We start from the raw sequence: 20199 nt of genomic DNA on the forward strand, positions 1-20199 counted from the left end.
TAGACTAGAGGTCAATGAACACAAACATTAAAACGGCTTCAAGAACAAATACACTCCCTGGAACCAGATCAGAAGTGATGCTCTCTATTACATTAACAGAGGGATAGGTGAATAGGAGGAGTAACATAAGACATGCTTTATGTAGAGATTTTTATATTGTAATATTAGTAATATAGCAACAATAGCCACTAACATGCCCTCAATTAACAAAATGAAAGTAAGGATGCATGACAATGATGTCCAAAAATATTGATCATTAATTAGGGTACTCAGATAAAGGAAGGCTGCTTCCTGTCAAAGACGCCAACCAGAATGTTCAGCCCCACCTCCTCTGATGGCCATGGTAAAAGACATGAGAGGAAGCCAGTAAAAATTTGAGAGGCAATAGCTTACTTCTCTAAAATGGAGCACTCTGACAGACACAGAAAAACAGTCCTTTAGGCAGATTATCAGGCATCAAAGAAAACAGTGTCTTCCAGAAACGGAAGATATTTGTGATGCAACTAAACAGATGCTGCTATAAAGAACAGGGAGATAACATCCAACACCAATATGGAAGCATCAGTGAAATAATTTAAAAAATAGTAGTGAATGGTGAACAGTTTCAATAGGCAGAGAATTAAATAAAACTGTTAAAGCAGTTTCCTACAGAATCTAAGTCTGATCTTCTTTAACTTGGAAAAAACTTTAAACACATATAAATCATGTTTTCCAATATAAAAGTCTTACCCTGCAAGGTTGAAGATATTGTTGATCAAATTGGCTCTGTCTTTAGGACTCAAAGCTGTGTGGTCCTTTTTCAAAAGATCAATCAGCGTTTTCCAGTCTTCAGCATAGTGCACTATGTAATAGCCATTCATGTCGACATTGAATTTTACCCATTCCACCTCTTCTGGAAGTTCAATGACAGCTAATGGACAATCAGCAGCAGAAGCAAACATTTAGCAACTGTTCGTTCAAATCCAAATCTATGAAGTAGACTAGTTCCAGAGGGTCAGTAAGTCCTTTTCTACCCGCTAGTTCTCCCCTACTATGAAGAAGAAATAGCCTGGACAAAGGTTCCATAAGACTCCAAAATTCCAGGTTGTGCTTCTTCATTCTTCTTCCTACGTCTGATTGAATGAACAATATCACTATCTGCCCCAAGTTGTAACTATGCAGTTAACTACTTAGTGCAGTAATTTTTCTCCTTCTATTCCGTCCTCCTTTCAAACAACCCCATCTTCCTCTGTAGCCACTTTCATGTGTATGGAGTAGTTACACACATCGGATAGAGAAATTGAGAAATGGAAACGGCATAAAGTAGATGGAAATGTTGTAAGGTGCCTCAAGAAGCCTCAAGGACATGATTTTTGTAACTGTATACTGATACATCCTAGTACAGACACATCCTCGTCCATTCTGAAAGACTACAGATAAACCAGCAGAACACCAGGTTTGAGACCAAGATAAGAAAGCTGAGGAAAAGTTATGGGCCCAGTGAAGACCATGTATGGGAGAAAGACTCAGAGTCCATGGAAAGGACAGCAAGAGTGCCTCTTCAGAACCACAAGGGACCACCAGAGATGACCAAAAGACCCCTTGGACACAAGTGCAGTTTGAGCAGAGAATGATTCAACAGGTATTTAAATGTATTATAATTATATTTAAACTGATACCAATCATTGTAACTTGGATTATGTAATCCTGAACCTTTTGTGTATAAATATGCCAAGAAAAGTGCCAGTAGTTGTGTGAGCTTGGATGGAATAAATAATGCCCTTTGCACCCAACATCAAATAAAGAATGCCTGCTTCTTAATGCTACATTCGTGTTTAGAGGTTTTTCTATTCCGATTTCAGTTACAATGTCAGTGAAGAGAGACAGGCAAAGTGATTTTAGCAGAACACTGCATAAAAGTGTATAGTAAGGACTCACTTGGTAAGGAAGAAAAACCATAGGCTAGCTATTTAGGATTCAAACTAGCCACTGCAGCAAAGTAGAGTTCATTTGAAAAGATCTAAGGGTTTCAAGTAATACAACAGCATTCTTAAGAACTGTATCTGTTCCAGATGCTATATTTTCTTATATCATTAAATAATATAAATAATATTTCAGTGTAAAGTGACTTCTTCACCTTTCAACACACTGGCTGAGAAACTCTTCCATTATTCACTCTCTAAAGGACATGCAGTTTGAGAGATTTTGTGCAAGCACTGGGATGAAAAGCATGCAGGCTTTTACACATTTCAAAACTGTGCTTCTGCCCCAGATTCTGCAATTTACTTGTACATATAATACTTTAGGGAACGAGCTCTCCAATGACAACACCATCAGTAGTGCTTGGCTCCAGATTTCTGTAATTATTTTCTACTACTTACACCTTCATCTTCACATCTTACACAAGTGTGTGCTCAGAAAGAGCAGTAATCTATAACAATTACGTAACCTCATACCAAAGTTTTGAGTCACGTACCTGACTTTTGGTCCAGTAAATATGCATTAGTACAACGGGTAAAGTTGCAGCTACTAGTTATGTAGGTGAGAGGAATAAGCCACAGATAACTGCAAAGGAAAGCAAATATTTACCGACATTATATACATATTATTTGTCTTGAGGTACTTGCTTGTTTCTTTTTAATTTAAGCATCTTAATACATTAGTAGTAGTAGAACCCCTGCATGCTGTGTAAAATAATAAATATAAATCTCATTCATATAAACAGATTATAATAGAGGAATACATGTACAGCATGTAGAGCAATTATTTTTTTATTCTCACCATGTTGAGAAGTGGAAAATTTCAGAGCATCATGGAATTATAGAATGGTTTGGGTTGGATGGGACATTTAAAGGTCATCCAGTTCAACCCCCCTGCAATGAGCAACTAGATGAGGTCCATTTAACCTGACCTTGAATGCTTCCACCCCCAGCCTCTCTGGGCAACCTGCTCCAGTGTTTCACCACTCTTGTCGTAAAAAAAGTCTTCCTTGTATCTAGTCTGAATCTACCCTCCCTTAGTTTAAAACCATTACCCCTTGTCCTATTGCTACAGGCCATACTAAAAAGTCTATCATCATATTTCCTTTAAGTATTGAAAGACCACAACAAGGTCTCCCCACAGCCTTCTCTTCTCCAGGCTAAAAAACTCCAGCTCCCTCAGCCTGTCCTCACAGGAGAGGTGCTGCATTCCTCTGATCATTTCTGTGGCCCACCTCTAGACCCATTCCAGCAAGTCCATGCCTTTCCTGTCCTGAGGACTCCAAAGCTGGACGCAGTACTCCAGGTGAGGTCTCACCAGAGCAGAGTAGAGGGGCAGAATCACCTCCCTCACCCTGCTGGCCACACTTCTTTTGATGCAGCCCAAGATAAAGTTGGCCTTCTGGGCTGTGAACACACATCGCCAGCTCATGTCCAGCTTTTCATCCACCAGTACCCTCAAGACCTTCATCTCAAGGCTGCTCTAAATCTTTCCATCCCCCAGTTTGTATTGATACTGGGGATTGACCCAGCCCAGGTGCAAGACCTTGCACTTGGCCTTGTTGAACCTCATGAGGTTCACCCAGGCCCACTTCTTGAGCTTGCCCAGGTCACTTAGAATGCCACTCTATCCCTCAGGCATGTAAACTGCACCACTTATCCTGGCATCATGTGCAAATTTGCTGAGAGGACACTCAATCCCACTATGTCACTGATGAAGAGACTAAACAGTACTGGTCCCAGTAGGGACCCCTGAAGGACAACACATTTCCTAGTGCTTCCCTCTCAGTTCCAGTATGTTAAGTAGCTTGTCCAAAGTCACATGGACAGGTAAATCTCCGGCTGCATCAGAAATTTGGCCAGTAACATTTTCACCAAAGTCAAATGTTCTGTCTCCCCAAAATGTTACAAGTTATATTTTTTTTAAAGAAACAACTTGTGTTGATTCAGCTACAAGACTCAAATTCCAAATCATGGTAATAGAATTGATTGCATACCACAAAGACTGTCTGAACTGAACTGCGAGGTGGAAGAATAAATGCTAAGGTGGCTCATAATGATAATAAGGACTTGACTATTCAGAGAAAACACAACTTTGAGGGAGATGCAACAATTGCACATATGCATTCCAATTTTGACAGGGACCCTTTCTGTGTATGACTCACACAGAGTGCTCTTCAAAAGCTTTTCATGCACTCCCTAAATTGACATTGACTAAACAGAAGAATAATTAAGCCTAACAATCCTTCCCTTCTTCCTTTAACTTTCAATTACACATCACTTTCCTTCCCCCACATAACAAAAACAAAGCAAAGCCTTGTAACTTCCAACATTTCAAGAGACAAATGCATTTCACAGGCCTGGTTCTGAAAGATGATGCAAAGGACTCTGTTCCTGTTAAGACTTCAGACTACTGAATAAAACCATCAAAATCTCAAAAGGATTCAAACCTACATATTTTGATTTGTTACAAAATACTGTAAGGTTCATACTATAAGACATATTTGCACTAAGTTCATTTTTATAATTAGCAACTGCATCATCTTTCCTTCTCCAGCATCTGCATATGTACTCCCTTTTAGTTATTGGTACAATGGATATCACCTTTCTTATCTATTCCGCCATTTGCTGTCAAGCATTAGGGCCATCTTAAAATTTTTAAGCCAAGAAAGCTTTGATTCTATAGCATCTCTACTTTCCTCTAACAAAACCCAAGATGTACACTGAATTTTGGAAGGAAGGAGCAGAGGCTTTAAAGTAAGACATACGCATCTGTAACTTCTGCAAACTTCTGCAACCTGCCTTTGTACAGATTCTCATCAACCACACAAAACTTTCTGAAATTAAAATAAAATTTTACCTGTGAGCTCTATGTTTTGTTATTAAAAAAACCTGAAAGATTCAGTCTGATATTTACCACAATTCGTCATCTCAAGCTTAAGAGCTTCAGGAAAGGATGCAAATAAGTAACTTAGGTTACGAATGATGCCACAGATTTTTACTAGTCAATTCAGTGGAAATAGACATGGATCTTGAGGAAGATATTAGATGTGTTACTTTCTGTGTCAAATTCTCTATTACTACCTGCCTTCAAAGAAAATACTGGAATCTCTGAATAACAGTGAGAAAAACGAAGAAGATTCAAGAAAGATATCTGCAGGTAGGTAATAATGGATAAAAAGTATTAAGAAGGCAGTAACCTTGCATCTGATGTCCAATTTTCTGGTTCCACATGAGGCAAAAATTTCTCTTGTTGTACAGAAATAATCTTTCCCTTTCGGGTAACAGTGACTAAAGGAAATCCTTTATGCAGAATCCAAGTTTTCATCAACTTTTTTACATCTAGTGTTCCATTGGTAATCTGCAAAAAACAATGATAACATAACAAGAAAATGGCATATTGAGAACATTTTTAAACCTTCCTCCTCATCGAGTCAGTAGTAGCATGGTTCTGCATCTGTAAACAATCACTCTGACACTGAGCATGTAAATTTCTTAAGCAACAATTAAGGGGAGCAAGGTGGATTTTATTTTCTTAAATTGAAGGAATCCTAGCCAAGCAGTGGAAAGACAAATTGGAAACATCAGGTAGGCTGAACTGGTACGTCATGAAAATGGAGAGGAGAATGTTACAGAAAAGAACGTTATGGTAAACTACCAAGCTGCGCCCTACCCTTTCTCTTTCCTTATTGGGATTCTGATACATGCGGCTGTTTCAGGTTAAAGACCTTCTTCTAATTCTGAAATGAATATTAGAAACTGAATTAAAGCAATGGTGATTGTACAACACAAACAACATATTGTTTATATTAAGCACTGTTGGTTTGGTTTGTTGGGTTTTTTTCCTCCTACTTACCAGCCTTTACATAGCTTAACCTCCAACCTCTTCTAGTCTTTCAGGAACTGTTTGTACTACAACATCCCCATTGAAGGACAAGTACTTTATAATGTCTACATATCACTGCCTCTATATTAGCAGAGATGATAATCCAACCTATAAAAGACAATAGGTTTCCTAAGTTACGAAAATATGTTTTAAGTTGAGCAATCGGGAATCTAAGGAAATTAATATATCATTATGCAAGTGATATTTAACTTTTACCAACATATATTACCTCTTTCTCTAGTTTACCTCATCAGCAACTTACTGCCCACTGTTCTCTCTTAAAAAAACCATTTTTTTTAACTTTTTGCTTACTCCCAAAACCCACTCTTAGCTAAATTCTCTTCCTCCAGAAGCTGTCAGTCACTGCAATGTTATGTTATGCTACACCTTCATAAATTGCCCATAATGTGTTGAACGCATACTCTCACTTTCTTTTGCCACATTTTTTTCCTTTCCTTCCTGTTACACTTTGAAACCACCAAGAAATCTCTAAGATCAATGCCAGCCAGCCACAAAATAGAAAAAAAAAAACAAACCAGACAAACAACCCAAAAAATGGTCAAATCCAAGACGAGAAGAATGTTAAGAGATCAGGAAACTAATTAAGTCTAATACCTGCACCTTGCCAACTTGCCTGTTTTGCTTCTCAGTCTTCCTGCATTAACATTGTCAGCCACCTAAAGACTAGCAGAAAGACTTGTGTCTAACCTGTTCAAAGACATGAGTAAATCTGAGATTTGCTCCACTTAAATTATTCTAATCCAAAATAGAACCCTCCCCAACCACCTAAAATTAAACCAATTTATTAGAAATTACAGAATTTATTAGAAATCACAGATTCATCATAGCAAAAATTTTATTGACGTTAATTGATTTCATTGACTTATCTTCTTTGAATAGCAGCTCCTAACTCCAAAAAAGCAATACATAAAAACTACTCCAGCCTTCTTCCCTCTAGGCAAGGTAAACAAAAAGTTTTCTTCCTCTGTTACAGATTTTTCATTTAATTCACATGCAGTTTTCTCATCTTCACTCCAAATATGATTTTAGCTTTTCCACATAGAAGGTTGAGACTTAAGAAATGGTTGTGCATTTTGCTGTGTGAACAGCAAAAATTTATGCCAAAGAAAAGGCTACTTTTATGGTTGGAATTTTCAAATACAATCAGCCTAGGCATACTTAATGGGAGCAGGAAAAACAGTCTGTCTGACTATCATAGATTTGTTTTTAAAGTTACCATAAATATAAGTGATATAAAATACAACAATACTAATGATTTAATTGTTATAAGGGAGACTCAAGTGAAATAGTTCATATTTAAAAAGGAGAAGAATCAAGAAATCCAGACAGAGATATGGCCTCTTGTATTATGAAAATAAAACTTTGAAAGAAACTTTTAACAGATATGCGCACTGGCTAAAGTCCAAGAGTAATGGTACCAGTCAGCTCAAAGATCAGGTAGGTACACAATCTTTTGTGTGAACTACTCAGGCTCATCTGGTTCATATAGTTTTAATTATTCAGAAACCTACTGGGGGAAAATATTATTGAGAAAGACTTCCCATAAAGTTCATAGAATGGATGAACTCTTGATACCAAGGGCAGAGAAAAGAGAGATACAGCCTGTGTAGATTTGACTGTTAACCAACAGAATTTGGTTGAAAATTTGAAGGTGAAACACCATCAGAAAGCAAGAGAATCTAAGAATTCAAGATACAAAAAGAAAAATATTAAGACAAAAAGAATATTAAAACACAGAAAGGTGGACACAAGGACAGCACATTTCAGTAAATTCAGAGAGGCAATAGGTAAAAATAAGTGGAAAGAAAGTAGTGCAGAAAATTTGGTACTTTCTTGGGGAAGTAAAATAATAAAAGCCCAAATGTAAACTAACTCATTGCAATACCAGACCAGTCCAGCTGAATCATGAGTATTTGAAAAAAGGAAACATGAAAGTGTATGAAAAGTGCAAGCTATCAGAAAATACAAAATTAACAACATTAACATTTACATGCAGAAAAACCACAAAACGAAGTGAAGAGTTAGGTACAAAATGAGGTGCAGCCAGAAATGGATACAGAGGAAAAGGCAAACATTGTAAACAGCATTAGAAAACATCTAAAGAATCAGTTTTTGAGTTCCTCCACACAGAAGAGCAACTTCTGGCAGATAATGCTATTAAATACCTGGTGTCAGGACGACTTCGGTAATTATGAACTTAGCACCAAATACAAAGGGTTGTTTCTTATTAGAATAGCAAATACACACAGAGATCTGATGTTAGATATTACTAAGTTGGTTGGATGTTACCCAGTTAACAATACTAATATAGGTGTCCAAAGCAAGCCCAGAATGGCTAAAAATTACTTTTGTCACTTAAAAATGACAACTGAGGTTCTAAAAGACTGGAGAAAGAGGTCTGCTGAGTTTGCAGAAAAGCTCAACTTGCCCCTTGGGCAAACAGTAGGTTTATAATTAAAAAGTTCTTTTCTGAGTCAGGGAAACAGACCAAGTAATCTAAAGTTTTGAGAATTACTCTTTTCCTATGCTTTAGTAACAGTTAGTACCTGCATCTAGTAACAATTAAGCCCTCACTTTAGTTAAACGAGAGGCATCTGTGTGGTGTCCCTAGCCACTCTATGTGGATACTACAATCTTCCTGTAGTATGTTCTCTATGTGTGCATGACTAAAGATGGTTGGTCAGGAGGCTGCATTTTGCAGAGGTTAAGGAGAGGGAAGTCTATTTTGCACTGTAAAAATGACTGTACAAACCAGAAGAGTTCTCTATCATGAAAGAGTCACAGCCTGCTATCAATAATAATCTATCACTAGCTGACAAACTAGTGATTGCGTATGACTACACAAAGTTACAGTCACCTGTGACAGATGACAGTAACTAAGAGCATCTCCAGTTCTGCAGAAATTCAACTATCACAAGGTAGGTGCCAAGAACCAAAACTAAACATTAAGTTAGTATCCTGCCTATCACTCAGCTTCAGTGAGGGAACCTCACATGTATTTCAGAGACTTTAATACATAGTATGCAGTACACACACTCACAGGGAAATCGGTTCCTTTGCATTGTATCACTGCCCTGACAGTGCCTTGGGATACTCAGCAGCTCTACCTTGTTGGCATCACTCTCACTCTTGCATCCTCGTGCTCTCTCTCACACACATGCAGTCTCATCCTCACTCTCTCCCAGATCCTTCACATGTGTCCTCTTGCCCCTGCTCTCAGCTCCCACAGGCTTGCTATCTTTTGCCGTAGCTTTCTCATGCCCTTTCTCCTCCTTTGCACTCACTTTAATCAGACATAGCCTTATGCCTGCCTTGCAATTTGAGAGCTCTTGGGACTAAATTGGTCCCTACGGTCTGTTTTCCTACAATTCCAGCACTGCTTGTTAAAACAGAAGCTACCATTGAAACAAAGTTATACTGGTAGACAGTATCTCAAGAAACAGTAGTTGAATTCAGCTACTACTTGTAAGTAAAGTTTTGTCCTGTATTTGTAATAACTACTTTTAATAGTTTTTAATGTGCCAGAGGGAAGGGATGCCATCCAGAGGGACCTGGACAAGCTGGAGAAGTGGGCCTGGGTGAAACTCATGAGGTTCAACAAGGCCAAGTGCAAGGTCCTGCACCTGGGTCAGGACAATCCTCATTAACAATACAACCTAGGAGATGATGTGCTGGAAAGCAGCCCTGAGGAAAAGGACTTGGGAGTACTGGTGGATGAGAAGCTGGACATGAGCCATCGATGTGCATCTGCAGCCCAGAAGGCCAACCGCATCCTGGGCTGCATCAAAAGAAGTGTGGCCAGCAGGGTGAGGGAGGTGATTCTGCCCCTCTACTCTGCTCTGGTGAGACCTCACCTGGAGCACTGTGTCCAGCTTTGGAGTCCCCAACACAAAAAGGACACTGAAGTGCTGGAGCAGATCCAGAGGAGGGCCACCAAGATGATCAAAGGGCTGGAACACCTCTCCTACGAAGATAGGCTCAAAGAGTTGGGGTTGTTCAGCCTGGAGAAGAGAAGGCTCCAGGGGAAACCTTATAGAGACTTTCCAATACTTGAAAGGTGCCTATAAGAAATCTGGGGAAGAGTTGTTCACTAGTGCACGTAGCAATAGGACGAGGGGTAATGGTTTTAAACTAGAATAGGGTAGACTTAGGTTGGATATTAGGAAAAAGTTCTTCACTATGAGGGTGATAGATTACTGGAACAGGTTGCTGAGAGAAGTGGTGGAGGCCTCATACCTGGAGATATTCAAGGTCAGGCTTGATGGGGCTCTGATCTAGTACCACTGTAACTCTAGAGAAGGTATATACAAATTGACATGATCACATGGTAGTGCATACCCTCTTTCAGTGGTTTTTTGGGACGATACTCAATGGAGTCCTAGAAACTACAGGAATCTCCATACTGTGGCAGGGGCTGGGGCACAGACACATGCATGTGCGCGCACACTCACATGCCAGCCCTTTTGTTCCTTTATTTCCCAGACTCTGGCAGCACTCTGTGGCTGCCGGTCAACCAGCATGCACACCCCTTCTCTCAGTGGTAGGAACAAGAACGGGGAAACTTGTGGTTAACAGACAGGGTCCCCAGCCAATGGAGTGCGTTGGTCCAGAGAAGCTTCTGGAACGCAACCATATTTGACCACAGTTCAGATCTGACTAGGTTTTAAAATGGGACATCTGCTGGAAACCCCCTTTGAGAGGTTCTCCTTGGAACGGTCTGTAATCAGAAGCCCTCCCCTTAGACTTGAGACTGAGTGCCCTTACCCTCCTTCCAGTGAGTGATTTTCTGGATGTCCTTGAGTGAGCCCTTGCACCCTTCTGGCACGCAGTTCTGTGTGCCCTTGAGTGAGAGGTTCCCTTTGTGAGTGAGTGTGTGTGCACTGTGATACCATCCTTCTTCTGTGTTGTGCAGTAATAACATTCCTAACTGGCACAATAAATCCCTAATTTGGTAAATGTCATTGGAGCGTTGCTTTTGGTTACCCTGTTGTCTTGTTGGGTTTCAGCTGTTTAGTTTCAGTTGCAAATTAAAGTTTGCTTCAGTTCATAATTTGTGTGGAGTTGTTCTGGTGTGTTTCCGTGACACAGATCTATATGACAGAACTTTGGACTACAATAGGCAAGAACTTCAGAGTATTTACCTGCAATGCATTATCCTATTTCTTTCATAAACACAGAAATAAATCAAAATTTACAACAACTCAGAGAAGTGAAAAAACAGGAACTACATATCAAAGATGGATACCTCATTCATGCTGTCCCACAAGTCATCACTCCGGGCAGATCTATAGCTGTGACTATGCAAATATATTTCTATGCCAGCCTGGAAAACATCCTTAGTGAGATAGTGCTTCAGCATCAGAAGAAGTGAAGCCCCCTTTAGTGAGAAAAAGAAGAAAAATAATTGGTAAATTAAACTTATAGAACTTGTTGAAGCATATGCATATTATAGCTCTTTCACAGTACAAGAATAACTCAGAAGCTGGCAGATTTTATCCTAAGTGATATAGTTTGATAATTACCATAACACTCAGTTGTCTTGGAAAATATTAAAAACAAACAAACAAATAAAAACAAAAAACCCCTCATAAACTTCAAATACAGAAAAGGCTAATACAACTTGAATTTTTTCCCAGTTGCTTTGAAAGTAAGTATTTTTTAATATTTCAAGGGCTCAAAATACAGTTACAAAACAGGCTAATAGAGCCTGACCCTTTTTCCACATAACTTCATCTCAAAAATATTGATTTCTTACTGATAACTCTGCTGGTTGCCATATTTCATTAGCAATTCTCTTCTATAAGCATAGAACTTGTGGGACAGTGTTTAACAGTCATATGACTTGCAGTTATACAAAAAACCTAAAATTATAGGGAAAAGATGAGATATACTACTAAGGCTGGAATTGACTGTAGAACAACAAGTGTGTTTTGACAGTGTTTAAATACAGCCATGTTTTTGGTCAAAAAAACAGTAACTGAGTAGTTCTAGTATCAAAGTGGCCACAAATGTGTAGACAGAAAGTTGTTGGGTTTTGCTTCTTTTTTTGACATGTATGAAAGCCATTTTCATTCCATAGAAATGCTTCTATGTCACAGCCACTAACGTATAAATTGTCCTACTTGCAAATGGTACAATTGGATGTAGATGAGCCATCACAGATCATGAGAAATTTAAAGGTGCACTTTATGTTTTTGGTACTATTTCTGACAAATTATTAAGAAAAGTAAGATTTTAAGACAATTAAAGAAATTATTAAGAAATAAGAAGATTTTAATGAGAGCATGTATGATCCTTACCAATTCCAAATTAAAGTTTTGGAATTTAAGTAACATCCTGACTGAAACTGAAGCCTTGGTAATCCAATTATTTATGAAACTACAAGAATACTTCTTACTATAATTTATAATAATACTGTCAAAATTTCTCTCTTGCATATATCCATACTTAACCTATAGCACTACTACTTTGTTTTTCTTACATATCTTCCCTCCCAAACATTTGTTGGTCATGGATTGCTGTCCCACCCCTGAGTGTTAGATTGACTGACAGTCTGCAAAAGAACCAGGAAAAAAATAATTTTGTACAACAATTCCTATTCCAGACAGTAAAATGTAGAGGCCATTTACTAATCTGTGTCAGTTGCAAGTATAGTAAAACAAAGATATGGTAAAGGGCCAAGAGTAGTGGAATACAAAGGCTACATGCATGAATGAAGAGCTATGCAATGAAAGCCTCTGCTACATAGAAAGCAGCTGTGAAAAACCTGTTTCTGACAATGCAAGGGTAACACTTTCCTTGGTTAGCTCCTAAACTCAAAGGTGTAGGTTGCTACATTTCTATTCAGAAGGTGCATATATTTATTAGTAGCAATAATGTAACAAAGTAATTCCCCAAATATAGCAATTTACTAATGGACTGAAACTCCATCCCAATCACTTATGGAATATTTCCATTAAAATTATATAGAATTTTCATGAGGCAAAGAGTGACAGAATTGTCATCTCTGAAGTTAGTTGACTTCAGACATGACTGTGGATGATAAATTTCCAGAAGCTCACCATAAAGGGAATTACTTGAGACAGCAACTCTGAAGTGTGAAACAACAGCCATGTATTTTGATATACATTTCAGGAAGAATAACCAAATCCACTTCACAACCAAGGGAAGCTGAAAATCACACATCTCTGTGCTTGTAATTCAGAAAATGGAGACCAAAATAACAAGAAGCATGTCACTACTGTAGGTCCATTTGACATCTCAGACTACTCCAGGATACTAGACAACATGTGTTGACCAGCTGAGACTTGCAGAAAGAAATCACAGGAAACAAATGAAAACAGCTGTGGGAACTGCATTCCGCCGGGCAGAGGAAGATGCAGTATTTTACTGTTTTCTAGTAAGCACTAGCTGTCTGCATGGCTTCTTATTAATGAAAGTACAAGTATACACAAATGGTGGGAGGAAAAATTACAGCTAATTCAAAAGATGTAAAAGGTTTTCCTCCAGTACTACCAAAATCATGGGACACAGTATCTAAAATCTGAGGCAATTTGAGTAAAAAATTGGCAAATACAGGTATTTGTTCTCTCATACATTTTCAAGTGAAGCACTGTGAAGCTTTACAAAGTTAAACCTCATACACAGCCCTCACTAGACTGTAGAAACAGTCAAGTTGCAGACAAGCAGGATATGCAGTGAAATGATTTTATAATCCAGATACAACCCTCCAGCCTACAGAGTCTCTAAAATAGTGGTTTTTAAAAGCAGAGAGAGTATAAAAAGGAGTAATTGCTTCAATAAGTGTCTTTTTTTTTCCATTAAGCACTTGTTACAGTCTGCTATCAGAAAAAGAATATATGTCTGACTGGATATTCTGTTTCGCCTACTGGGTCCCCTCTTAATGAGTATTTTACTTTGTGCTGAAGCATGCACCAAGCAGAAGGATGTTAAGTAAGGACACAAATATACATACATAAACTTTTTGTAATTAAAAGCTGTGTAGATGCTCAGAACCACCACTGAGAGATCCTGCATTGTTTGTGCTAGGTGTAAATTACCCACAAACAACTACCAGTATATGCCTACTTACTCACTTACTTACATTCAAGTTTTCAATAGCTAATATCACTTTTGAAATATTTCCAAATATTTTTAAAGTTACCTTGATATAAGAAAGTGCATCAAACATTTCTTCAATTTGCTCTGAAGATTGAACAGCAGAAGAGACTGGTCGTGAAGAATTCAAGGAATCTTTCATCATAGCCTTGAAAATTAAATTAAGGAAATCTTCATCCTATAAGAGAAACATTTATAAGTGCCTGAGAAGCTAGAATATACATGGTAAACAGAACAGTAAAAGTTGTCTCTGATTTTCTCATCTGTTGGTCTAACGTGCCATTGCTTGCCTTCCTGCCAATGGAGGTAGCAAAAGAATTGTCAGGGTAGCCTTTGTAAAATCTACTCTTTCTCCACCATATTTTAGCAGTAGAATCTCACCCTTAAGTTTACATCATTATGCAGATCCTTAAGGCCCTGTTCTCAGGTAAATGCACCGTTGGCACTAGAGAAAATAAACGTATCTACTAAGTAAATATGTGCCCAGTTTCACATTTGGCTCATCAATGTTTTCAGTTCATTTACAGGAAGCAAGGGATACAAAAACATGACTTCTTCAGTATCCTTTAAGCAAGCATAAAATCTAGGGAAATTACTCACTACAGTTGTATTTGTGTGAACGTAACATCGCCTTATCTAGTGATCCTAGTACCAAAGTATCTTCCTTCTTTTCCTCTCGAATGACAACATTTGAATTTAATACATTGTTACCAGAATGAGGGAACCCCAAACACAGAAAGAAGCTAATTGTTCTGGTATTTGTCCATTTCATTCCATTGAGACTTGAGCAAACAATCCTCTACACAGTTTCCTCTATACAGTAGAGGGTTACAACAAAAATTAAAAGGTAAGACCTGTGTGTTATACCATAAAGATACCCTTTAAGGTTTAAAATTTTAAAGCTATTCTTTACAATGGTTTCTTTTATTTTTACCAAAACACATTATGGCACCATCAAGTGGTGAAATGAGATGTTGATGAAGGCACCTTGTCAGACACCTTTCACAATAAAGTATACAAGTGCTGGAAGTGCCTTTGTTAAAACTTTAGACTAGTTTTGTGTCTATTTCTCACCACATATGCATCCAACAAGCTGAACGGCTATATAAACATACATTCAGTGGACATCAAACTCAATAACCAAGCTAGACCAAATGAAAACTTTAAACACCCAGCTCCAAGACAGAATTCTACTGAATGAAGTTAGCAACCCAAGTTTCTTAACGCAGTAACAAGGATGAATTAAGAACTCAAAAGTCACATTTAGTCAGAATGCTAAGAACACCACAATCCAGCAAGCAGGTAGCAGTGCACATCAGGTTTTTAATGTCATGGCTAATGCAAATCACATAAATACTTCTGGAAGCTAATTCCAGAGCTTTTACCCAGGATACAAAATTAGTCTCTCCATTGGCCTCTCAATTTAGTTCCACTAATATTTGTTTCTCTGCCTGCATTCAGTGACAGGGACACTTTACAGCAGTAGCTGGTATCCTTCCCTTGGAGAGTAAAGATCAAGTTTGAATCCTTCATATTTTTGAGAGTCTGAGAAGCTAAGTCAGTTAGTACCTGAGTGAGTTTTCAAATGATCATTAGGTCACTGTATCAAAAAGATTCTACCCTTCAGTCAGCTGTGTAAACAGACATGCCTGTGGGAGCAGTGCTTTGCACTATTAGTGTAAGTCAATGCTATCAGAATCCATTGGGTGGAAAGCTGGTGAGGGGTCTCGAGTACAAGTCTTATGAGGAAAAGCTGAGGGACTGAGGTTGGAGAAGAGGAGGCTGAGGGGAAACTCTATCACCCTCTACAACTACCTGAAAGGAGGTTGTAGCAAGGAGGAATTAATCTCTTCTCCCAATTAACAAGTGATAGAACAAGAGGAAACGGGCTCAAGTTGTGCCAGGGGAGGTTTAGATTGGATATCAGGAAAAATCTCTTCATTGAAAGGGTTATCAGGCATTGGAACAGGCTGTCCAGGGAAGAGGTTGAGTCACCATCTCTGGTGGCATTTAAAAGATGAGCAGATGAGGTGCTTAGAGACATGGTTCAGCTGTGAATAGTTTATGGTTGGACTCAATGATCTTAAAGGTATTTTCCAAAATAATTATTCTATTATTCTATATGATACTTTATACCAAGTCTCCTGATTTGTGAAACTCAAACTGATTCAGACACAAGCAAGTACTATAATGATGGAAAGACACAAGTTACTCCAGGTACACTTAGTAACCTACAGTTCTGGTGCTTCCTAAGTCTAGTAGGAAAAGTACAGACAGACCAACTTGGACAACATGCCTGGATTTTCTGTATAAAGATTGTAAGTTATAATTTGATACAGAGACACCTACACCTTTTAACATCTGCTATTTTGCACAGAACTATTAACCTACACAAAACACTAAGACTGCATGTAGCCTACCACAAAAATAAAGAAAATTCCACCCCCCCAAAAAAATTTTCTCCCCAAAGTCCCCCCTAAAACCATTTCAAATATAATGAAAGTGTCAAAGCAGAGGAGTTATAGTATAATCTTCACATTGCCCAAAGGGAATTTCAATATATGTTTGTAAGTATTAGTCCTTTATGGTCAGCATTAAAAAAACAGATCTTAGCAAAGGTACAGTAAGTGACAGAAAGTACTTACTGAATGTAATTCTGGAAAAATCTCCTCCATGGCAAAGTACTCCATGAAAGTGGCAAATCCCTCATTCAGCCAGAGATCGTTCCACCATTCCATAGTAACTAGATTGCCAAACCACTATGAAAGACCAAAACATCATTCTTTTTTCAGAAACAAAATCAAATCAGTATAGTAACACTCCATCCATCCTCAGATTTATCTTGTGTCAAAATCAACTTCAGCCAAAACCATAGGAATAATTTTGCATGAACATCATGACTGAGTAGCGCTCTGCCTGTTGTACTGGAGAAAATACATCTGCAGATATGCTGACCACATACAAAGCACAACCTGGTCACAGTGAGGCCAGGTGTGAATTTAAGGACAGAACTGCTTTCAAAAAATAAATTAAAAAGGAACCCACCACATTTATACAATGGCCTCCCCAATCTAGTACCTGATGAGCAAGCTCATGTGCTATTACTGCAGTTATTAACTTTTTATCCCTCACTGAAGAAGTATTACTGTCAAACAAGAGTGTTGTTTCTCGGAAGGTGATCAAGCCCCAGTTTTCCATTGCACCAGCTTGAAAATCAGGAATTGCTACCAGATCTGAAAAAGATTTGAAAGAAGCTTTTGAAAACTGCTAGTTAAAGCAATTCTGTATTTCAGGTCTACTAGTTCTAGTACATAATCCCTAAAAAACTCATTATTTAATTCCTGTGGTGTGGACATGTGCTCACATGTGAAGCACAGAAGTCCCATAGAATCATAGCCATGTTTCTCATACACAAACAACTTAAAGCACTACACAGATACTGTCTGTATGCACCCAAGTAATGAGGAAATGAGGCTGCCTCTACTGAACGTAATGTCTTACAAGACTGCATTTCATTATCCTTCCAGTCAAACTAATAGATGAAGAGAAGTCAGGCTGCAGATTTCACGCTGGTGAACATGGTTCACAACTTGAGAGTTCTGTATCTTCCTACCAAGGCACACCACCTTTAATTTACACTGAATCATTTCTTTGATGTTATGTACAAGTACAAGCAAACTGGTGTCAAAAGCTTACAAAAATTTTCAAGTTTGGGAATCACTTAATACTCGTACTCAGTCAAATATTTAATGAAGTTTTTTAATAATTTGGGGGAACCTTATTTCACAGATGTTTTATCTTTTTTTTTTTCTAAAGCACACCTTTTCAGAACAAAAGTTCCCCTGTGTTTCTCAGAATTGATTAGGGTTTCTTCTTCTGTTTAAAATAAAAGTTCAAAAGAACTTACCTAATTTTTCAAGAGGGTAGTTTATGAAAAAGTATTTTTCATAAAATTCCAGAAGTTTCACTGCTGTGTTTAGGGCATACCCAACTTGGTTTAGATGCTGTGGTACGGCATAGACAGATACCTAGTCCAAACAGAGAAAAGATTTTGAAATGTGTAAATACAAAAGCTTTAGAAGTGAAAGACGAGCTAGCAGAAGTTCCTGGGATAGGACATAGTTTTGGAAGTACACACAAGTTACAAACACAGGCTATGAAGCTGTCAGTAAAGAGTTAATTTTTTCACTAGAGCTTATTCACAAGTCAAAATACAGACAGACTAATTGACCAATGTGTATGCAAGAACAATTCAAGGCTGACACCTTTACGGAAGGTGTTCAAGAAGAGTCTACATGAACAGAAATGGATCAATTTCCTTGTTTACTCCCTCATGAGTTATTAAGTGACCCTTCTTGATCACCTCAATTAATCTGGTAAATCACCTCAATTAAAACTGGTAGTTTACACTACCAGTATAATCTGCAAGAAATTAAACCTCTTTAGGGTTGGCAACAGGTCAACTCAACCAGCTAGACTCTGGCCTTACTTGGTATGACCATTCTTACGCTTTCTCCCTTTAAGCTGGCAAGTACTCTTACACATTGCTAGATTACTTGGTTTTAGTGCTTTCTAAAGGTCTGCTGGACTTCCTGAGCTTGGCCAAATCTTGCTTGGTGGTCAGAATGAAGAAGCACAGCTAAGATCCACTTTCCTTAGTCAGAATACATCACTCAGTCTTTTTCTTTTCTCCTACATGCCTCTGCCATAAAATGCTTCTGAAGCACTGACAATCCATGCAAATTAGTCTCACTACTATGAACAAAGTAAAGCATACCACATAGATAGCTGTTTCAGGCTCTCTGCAAACATGAAATGTTTAACATACTGATCAATTTTCTGATGGTATGGAACTAGCTATATGGTTTTACCAGAATATAGTTCAAATACAGACCTGAATAGTAGCCACAATGAACAACGACGACAAAAAAAACCACACAAAAAACCCAAACAAATAAACAAGGAGTGGTCTAACTTTAGAGGTTAGACCAAACAGTTTGTCCTATTCAGCTATAATTAGAAATACTTGACCAAGTCAGAATCAAAGCCTGTTGACTAGTATCTTTACTTCTGTATACTGGGTTAAAGAGAGGGTTTCTTCTCCTGCACTGCTACTAGCACTATTCTCTCTAGCTCTTTCTAGATAGATACTGGCACTTCCAACATTTGACCACAAAGGGGCAGTTCCTGCTAAAGAGTCATGACAATTATTGCTTACTTGTAACATCTGCACATCCTAAAGTAAGATTAGGGAGCGTCTCCTAATATTACCATGTTTTTTCTTCAGTTTAGTTACTTTCATTGCATACATTGTATGAACTGCTCACTGATTCTGCAGACCATATTCCCCTGAAGGACAAAGATCAAACAGGACCAACTGCTTGATTTTTGGAACCTTACGAAAACCAAAAACTCCACAATGAAATAATCGTATTCAAGTGACTAAATGCAGTTTTAAAGTTAGCCAAAATGTGATTTACTGCAGGGCATGGGTTTTCTTGGGTAGGTTATCTGTGCAGACACAGAACATACTTGCAGCTCTAGTATGCAGGCTTCCATGGGAACTGTAATGTTTCCATACATCACCTGAACAACTCTTGGTTTGCAGGACATTAATTCCTCACAGATGAAGCACTAAAACTAAAAGTTTAAAGCTTCCAGCTCTGAAAGCTCTTAGGAATTTTACACTTTGTAAATTTCCACTGTTAAAAAGATGCTGAGTTCCTTGCTGTAAAGGTCCTCTCAATGTGGTATAAGCCCTGAAGTCAGTCCAAACTATTGCATATGGCTTTTGTCCACTACCTATGATGTGTATAATAAAACCAAGAAAATAAATAAAAGAGACAGAATTTGCTTGTTGGTTTGGGTATTGTTTTGTTTTGTTTGGCTTGTTGGCTTGGGAGGAGTGAGGGAGAACTTAAAGTGGAACAGACATACCAGACTTCCATTAGTTTCCCTACTGATGTTTTTCAAGTCTGCAACAACAAAGGCTACTAGGTAGGTGCTCATCTTCAAACTCACAAAAAACTCATCTTGAACAATTCCATTTGTCACAGGAGTAGTGGCTTTCTGTAGGTGAAAGGAAAAGATTACTAATATAGACAAAGGAACACTAAGACAACCGAGGAATCAATATTATATCAAATAATTACGTTACTCTAGGAACAATTTATAAGCAAAGTTGCAGAATGTCTTTATATTTTGGTTATGTTTCAG

General features: G+C 38.1%; 1 protein-coding gene across 1 annotated transcript in view; it reads right to left on the reverse strand.

The window, feature by feature from the left end:
* LNPEP (leucyl/cystinyl aminopeptidase) overlaps positions 1 to 20199 on the reverse strand; it is a 35107-nt gene that overhangs the window by 5767 nt on the left and 9141 nt on the right. The window contains 10 exon segments of the mRNA XM_010190891.1: positions 1 to 4; positions 730 to 910; positions 2456 to 2544; positions 5159 to 5319; positions 11111 to 11242; positions 14030 to 14161; positions 16629 to 16742; positions 17062 to 17216; positions 17891 to 18011; positions 19921 to 20052. The exon segment at positions 1 to 4 is cut by the window's left edge and continues 147 nt beyond it. Of these exon segments, the coding sequence (XP_010189193.1) occupies positions 1 to 4; positions 730 to 910; positions 2456 to 2544; positions 5159 to 5319; positions 11111 to 11242; positions 14030 to 14161; positions 16629 to 16742; positions 17062 to 17216; positions 17891 to 18011; positions 19921 to 20052 (1221 nt within the window).

This window comes from Mesitornis unicolor, unplaced genomic scaffold (assembly GCF_000695765.1).
Source record: "Mesitornis unicolor isolate BGI_N332 unplaced genomic scaffold, ASM69576v1 scaffold8198, whole genome shotgun sequence".
In the NCBI taxonomy this organism is placed as follows: domain Eukaryota; kingdom Metazoa; phylum Chordata; class Aves; order Mesitornithiformes; family Mesitornithidae; genus Mesitornis; species Mesitornis unicolor.